The sequence below is a fragment of the Trypanosoma grayi genome (genome assembly GCF_000691245.1).
Source record: "Trypanosoma grayi strain ANR4 Tgr_897_V1, whole genome shotgun sequence".
NCBI lineage: Eukaryota > Euglenozoa > Kinetoplastea > Trypanosomatida > Trypanosomatidae > Trypanosoma > Trypanosoma grayi.
Genome location: NW_008826516.1, coordinates 1 through 5,916, shown reverse-complemented (window position 1 = coordinate 5,916; position 5,916 = coordinate 1). Strand labels below are relative to the sequence as shown.

The 5,916-nt window shown below is 59.2% G+C and overlaps 3 protein-coding genes across 3 annotated transcripts; all 3 read left to right on the top strand.

The window, feature by feature from the left end:
* Positions 1–53: 53 nt before the first annotated feature.
* DQ04_08971020 (hypothetical protein) lies at positions 54–407 on the top strand (the record flags this gene model as incomplete). The annotated part of the gene is made up of 1 exon (XM_009315768.1): positions 54–407. One exon carries the CDS (start codon positions 54–56, stop codon positions 405–407), a length of 354 nt encoding a protein of 117 aa, XP_009314043.1.
* Positions 408–457: 50 nt separating this feature from the next.
* DQ04_08971010 (hypothetical protein) lies at positions 458–2,314 on the top strand (the record flags this gene model as incomplete). Its single annotated transcript, XM_009315767.1, has 1 exon — positions 458–2,314. The coding sequence occupies one exon, from the start codon at positions 458–460 to the stop codon at positions 2,312–2,314; it is 1,857 nt and encodes a 618-aa protein (XP_009314042.1).
* Positions 2,315–2,844: 530 nt separating this feature from the next.
* On the top strand, positions 2,845–5,322 carry DQ04_08971000 (hypothetical protein; the record flags this gene model as incomplete). Its single annotated transcript, XM_009315766.1, has 1 exon — positions 2,845–5,322. One exon carries the CDS (start codon positions 2,845–2,847, stop codon positions 5,320–5,322), a length of 2,478 nt encoding a protein of 825 aa, XP_009314041.1.
* Between the last annotated feature and the right edge of the window lie 594 nt (positions 5,323–5,916).

Sequence of the window (5,916 nt, the reverse complement as noted above, 5' to 3'; positions counted from 1 at the left end):
ATATATATATATATTTGTATTTATAAGTGCAGCACTCTGAGACACGTGCCGTGATGCCGGAGGGGGAAGAAGAGGACGCCAGCAGTCGCTTCTCCTACGGCGAGCTGCACGAACGCCTCTCCAAGATCGGCCGCCTTGCGCGCAGCCGCGAAACACCGGAGAGCCGGCGCAGCGCCCTCGCGGAGGCGCAGCGGGACATGTCTGAGCTGCTGCGGCGGCTGCGGCACCAGTGCCGCTTCAGCGAGTCGCCGTCTGCGCGGGTGGTGGAGGCGCAAGCGCTGATGCATCAAGCAGTGCTCTTCCGCGAAGCGTCTGACGTGCTCGGCGAGGCGCAGGCGTACGACGACGCCTCCACGTTGTGGTTCCGCGTCGAGCGGGAGCGGCGGCTGCTGAACTTCCCAACNTGAACTTCCCAACGAGCGATGACGCGCTGGCGAACGGCGTGCTGTGCGGTGCCATGGCGTGTGCGGTGCTGCTGCGTGAGGTGCCGAACCTGCGGGACTCGCCGATGCCGCAACATGCCGCCGCTCTCGTCTCAGACGCAGCCAACAGCAACAAGAGTAGTGGCGGTGGTGCTACACGGCAGTGCGATCGGCATCTGCTGGGCGACGCACCGAAGATGCCCAACGCCTATCTGTCGCGGGCGTGGGCGATGCTGATGCGGATCGGCTCTGTCCTCGAGGAGTTTCAGTGCCTCGAGCTGGCGGCGAATTACTTTGAGCTCGCCGCCGTTATTCTTGTGCAGGAGGAGCACACACCAACGCGGACGCAGTTGCTCTCCAACCCCAGCGATGGTGGTGCCGTTGAGGACGGCAGCAAGAGTGGCAAGGGTGTGCTGAAGGGGTCCTTCGCGGCATCACTCAGCGAGCACGCCTCCGCTGCGAAGACAGTGACCAAAAGTCTCTGGGGACGTGTGGGAGGGGCGCTGAACCAACTGAAGGAAGGCAAGCAGCAGCAGCAGCAGTCATCCTCATCGCTGCCATTCCCAGACGCAGACAAAAGCGTCGGTTCGGTGTCAGGCGGGCCACTGCAGTGTGCGTTGGAGGTGTACCCGCGCACCCTTCTCTATGAATTCAGTATTGCCCTCCACCGCGCGGCGATGGTGAGCGCTGTGGCGCGGGATTACCCATGCACGCTGCTCTACACCGACACGCTGCTGCAGACGCTGGCAGCAGAAGCGCAGCGGCGACGCCCCACGCACGACCCACCGCTCTTTCCACAGGCATTCACGCAGTGCGGTGAGGCGGAACAGCAGCAGCAGCAGCAGCAAGGGCAAAGTGTGGGAGAAGCGTGCAGTGAAGAAAATAACGAAGCATGTATAGGCGCCACCTCCCACTTCACAGTTCTCCCCACTGTGGCGTTTGTGCCACCTCCGAAGACGACGTTGAATGCGTTTGCGTTTATTTTGACGCACCTGTCGCGCTGGGTGCAACTTATTGTGCTGAAGGTGTACATCCTCCTGCTGCATGACGGGGAAGGCAGCAGCAAAGATGATGATGGAAAGAAGTGTGCCACGCCTGCTGAAGCCGTACTGGTGGAGATTGGCGTGCTGTTCGATTTGGCCGGCGAGATGCGGCGTGTTGGGCGTGGCGTCATTCAACTCGGGGCGGCGAACGCTGCAGCGTCTGCTGCTGGTGATGGCAGGAGCAGTGACGGTAAAAGGAAGCCGTCGTTGTCGCACCGACGGAGCACATCAGCAGTCGGGAAAGATTCGGCACTGTGCATCGCCTCACACTGCTTGACCACAACGAGCAGCAGCGATGACACGCCTGCGGCGCAACAAGAGCCATGTACACACCAACAGGAGGAGCGGCAGAAGCCACAAGAGCCACTCAACGGCAAGGCAATAGCAGCCAGGGCGTTGGCGCGCCGTCTGCTGCAAAGCGACGCGCTCCGGCAACTTCGTGCCCGTGCTGCAGCAGCTGGACCAACACCGAGGGATGCGGAGCAGCAGCAGCAGCAGTTTGAGGCGGTGGGAGATGGTGACGAAAGCGGCAACGAGGGAGCGTGTGACACACCGCACGAGGCATCGTCGCACAGCAACGACAGTGAGAGTGCGTGTGATGACTTGCACCTGCGTCGAATCGCCGCCGCTCTGCAAGTCGTGTGCGCTCGAGTGCAGCGCTACGCCCACGACCCCGCTTCTGTGGAGAAGGCGCCGTCCGAGCATGCGGGCCTGCGCCGTGCTGTGGCGGCTGTGGACGCGCGGCTGACTGCGGTGGGCATGCGCTCACGCACGCTGACGATTATGGGCCAGCGGCTGCTGCGAGGGGTCTTCTACCCCGTCGGCGCTGCAGGGCCTGGCGCACACTAAGCAGGCAGCCGGAGTGGTTATCTCTGTGTGTGTGTGAGANAGAGAGAGAGAGAGGAGGCTGGCATACGAGTTCGTGCGTTATGTGTGTTATGATCACTGTCACTGCAGGGGCTGGTCTGGGGTGTTTGATTTGCACCACTCTCTCTTTCCTTCTTTGTTGTCCCTCTGGCGCGCGTTTGTTTTCACTAGTTGCGTAGAACGGGGTGAAGGTATACATCGAAAAAGTCGACAGCAGTAGCAGACAGTATATTTGCTTTGTTTTGTTGTGGGGGGGGGAGGAGCGGTTTAGCAAGCGTAAAAGAAGAAAAGGAATTCAAAACGCAACGTTACGCGATACGGGGTGTCTTTGAGGACTCCGCCAACGACTGCTGACCGCCCACGCACAGCTGCACAGAATGAAGGGGGTTGAGCAGGTAAGACGCCTGAAAGGCAACAGAAAGGCTGGAGTTCAGCGCTCAGTAACTGAAGTCAGCCACAACAAACCGCGTGCGCACGCACGTAATCCGCGAGCCGCTGTAGGTCGTCGCTGTATGGCGCGGTGCAGCCTGCGCGATGACGGTGCGGAAGTGAGGGAGCACGGGTGTGTGCGGGGCGGTCCACCGCCACCACCAAAACCGTTACCAGAAGTAGCAGTGGCAGAAACAGCAGTGGCGGCGGCGACGGATGTGCGGGTGAAGGAGCGGAAGGTGCAGCTGCTGTCGGTGGGGAGCGGCGCGGCACAGCGGCCGAGCCAGAATTCGGAGCCGGTGGGGAGGTTGTCCACGTCCCTGTCGCTGTGCCGAACGCCGCCACTACCGCCGCCACCGCCGCCGCTCGTTGCGGGCAGCAAGAGCGGGCCGCAGTATAGCAGTGCCAATGGTCTATTCAGCAGAAGCTACAGCAACACTGAATGCACAAAGGCACAGAGATCACATCGCGACCACATCGCAAGCGCTTTATTCGCAAAAGAAAAGACTACCGAAACTGCAGGCGCTCATTGCTCTCTCTCCGGATCCCGACAGCAGAAGCCCGACGATGAAGTTGAAGATATGCAGCGTGTGGTGGGTGCGTATAACGGCAAGCAGATGGAATCGCAGTTGCCCCTGTCGCTGGACACGATCACGCGAGCGGCGCCTCCCATCTTGTCATTTCCACGCTTTTCGTATAGCGAGTCATCGCTGCTGCTGTTTCCCGGCAACCACAGGCGGCTCAGCAACGTCTCTGTGGACCTCAGCAGGCGGGACAGCGGCAACCCAAATCATAGCGACCACTCCGCTGACGAATGCTCTTACCGACACGGCGGCCGCTCGCTGCGCAGTGACGGTCAACCCAGCATCAATGACAGCCGCATAGTGCGGCCAGGCACGTGTTGTACACTGTCCTCCAATCACAGGCACCGAGAGGTGCAGCTTCTGACGTCGCAGCAGGAGACGCCCGACCGCAAGCCTAAGTGGCCCGAACCTGCCCCGGAGGAGGCGCTGCGCGATGCAGGGGGGAGGTTGGACGGCATCAACACGGAGATGAAGCCGCGCCGCAACACCGCAGATGCCGTACGTGTACACAGAAGTAGCACCAGTCACAAAAGCCAGGTGCAGACGTCACTGTGGCAGTGTAGAGACAAGAAGGGCGAGGAGCAGGGGGAGAGAAGGAAAGGCAACAATATCGGTTGTGTGCGCAGCGTGCCGAAGCGTGGTGAGGGCCATAGCGGCAAGATGAGCAAAAAGGCGGGGGTGCCAATGGTGATGGTGGCGCCCCTCATGTCACTATCGCCGACTGAGCAGCAGATGCCGCAGTCAAAGTGCGGTGTCTATAATAAAAGCGATAAAAACAACAGAAACACCAAAAATAATGTTGCCCTTGGCCGCGTCGTGGGTAGGCTGAAGTTTGACCCGAGCGGGGATTCCTCCACGGACATGCTCTTCTGTTCCTCCGTGTCGTCCATGGGGGCTGTAGCATTCGCGAGTGGAGTCCTCGATGGGCCGCAAGGTAGACCGTCATTGCGTTCGCCACGCACGCGGTCGTCGTCATGCAACGTTGGCGGCGAGCGGTCATGCCCCCACACCATCGAGCGAAGCTTGAGTCTCAGCTACATCTGCCTGCCAAACACCTGCCTCGACACTAGCCTCAGCATTAGCTCTAGCAGTCAGCGAAGCGCATCGAGTGTGACGAGGAAGGCAGGATCAGTGGTACGGCCACAGACACCACTCACCAACGCCGGTATGCCACAGGATGTATTAATGGACGCGCTCTTTCACGTCGTTGATGTGCCGGTGGAGATGCGGCTGCGCCCCGAGCAGCTGATGGATGCGGCGAGGGTCTCGCTGCCGCTGCCGGAGCCGGCGGTGTTGGTAAGCAGCCCGCTGAACTTCACGATCCAGTCGGATGCAATGCAGTCCCCAAACATGCATGGCGCTCTCCGTGAGAAGGATCTTGGCGGAGACAGCGACACCAACAACGACATGAAAGGCAGAAACTTCGGCGACAGCCACTGCAAAGGCATCGACGATTACACTGAAGAGGGCTTCGGCGGGGGCGGGCACCTGCGCTTTGGCATTCCCTACCACTTCAACGAGCGGCCCTGGGGTAGCCTTGGTGCCGCCGCAGCCGCCCCCTCGACGTCCTCCGCTGCCCTCTGCGAAGTGATGTCGTCGCTGCGGCGCTCTTCCAGCCCCCTGCCGAGCTGGATGCACCGGCGCGAATACAGCCGTCTCCGCGACGTTGGCTTTATGCTGACGCCGCGCCGCCACGATCGTGCCCGTCGCCTTCCGCACAAAGAGGAAGGGGGGCTGCTGGAGGTGTGCGACTGCGTGTGGTCGCCGCACCCCGCCGACGCCCTGACGTGCTCAAGCGGGGCGGTAGAGATGTTGTTGCGCAGCGGCCGTGCGACGCCGTGGGATGCGCACAGCTGCAGTGAAACATTGATGAGCACCAGCTGTCTGCGGCGGCAGGTGTCGGGTGCGCCGCTTTTGGTTGGTCACTGTACCTTTGAGATGCCGACCTTTGGGAGCTGCTCGGTGTCCAAGACGTGAAGCATCTGCTTTCGGCTTCTGCTCTCTCTGGTGGGGGAGGGGAGGGGTGGGCGCTACGCTTTCATTTTGTTTTTGTTTTGTATGCACCGCTTATATACATGTATGGAGGTAGGTAGATGGGCTTCTCTGTTGATGGAATTTCTCTTATCTTGTTGTTGTTGTTGTTGTTGTATCTGAGTTCTTTTTGTTTGTTTGTTTGTTTTATTTTTGTTTCGCGCATTTTCTCTCGGTAAAGGACTCTTTCCTGTGTCAGTGGTTTGTCTGTATCCATGCCTTGTGTGCATGTGTGTATTATTGCATTGTAGAGCCGCATGGGAGTACAAACGGAACTGAGAGTGGGAGTGGGAGTTGTATTTTTCTTTTTGTTTGTTTGTTTGTGGTGGGAGAGAGGGGGGAGGGGAATTTTTGTGTTTAATACGACCATGTGTCTTTCTTTCCACACTGTGGAGCGGTCGCTTCTTCGTTATTATATTTCCCTTCTTACCTGGAATTATATGCACCCCGTTGTGTGCAATGTATTTTCCCTTACAGCTTTCACTGTGTGTCACATCCGGTACCTTACGATATATATATATTTAATTATATATATATATA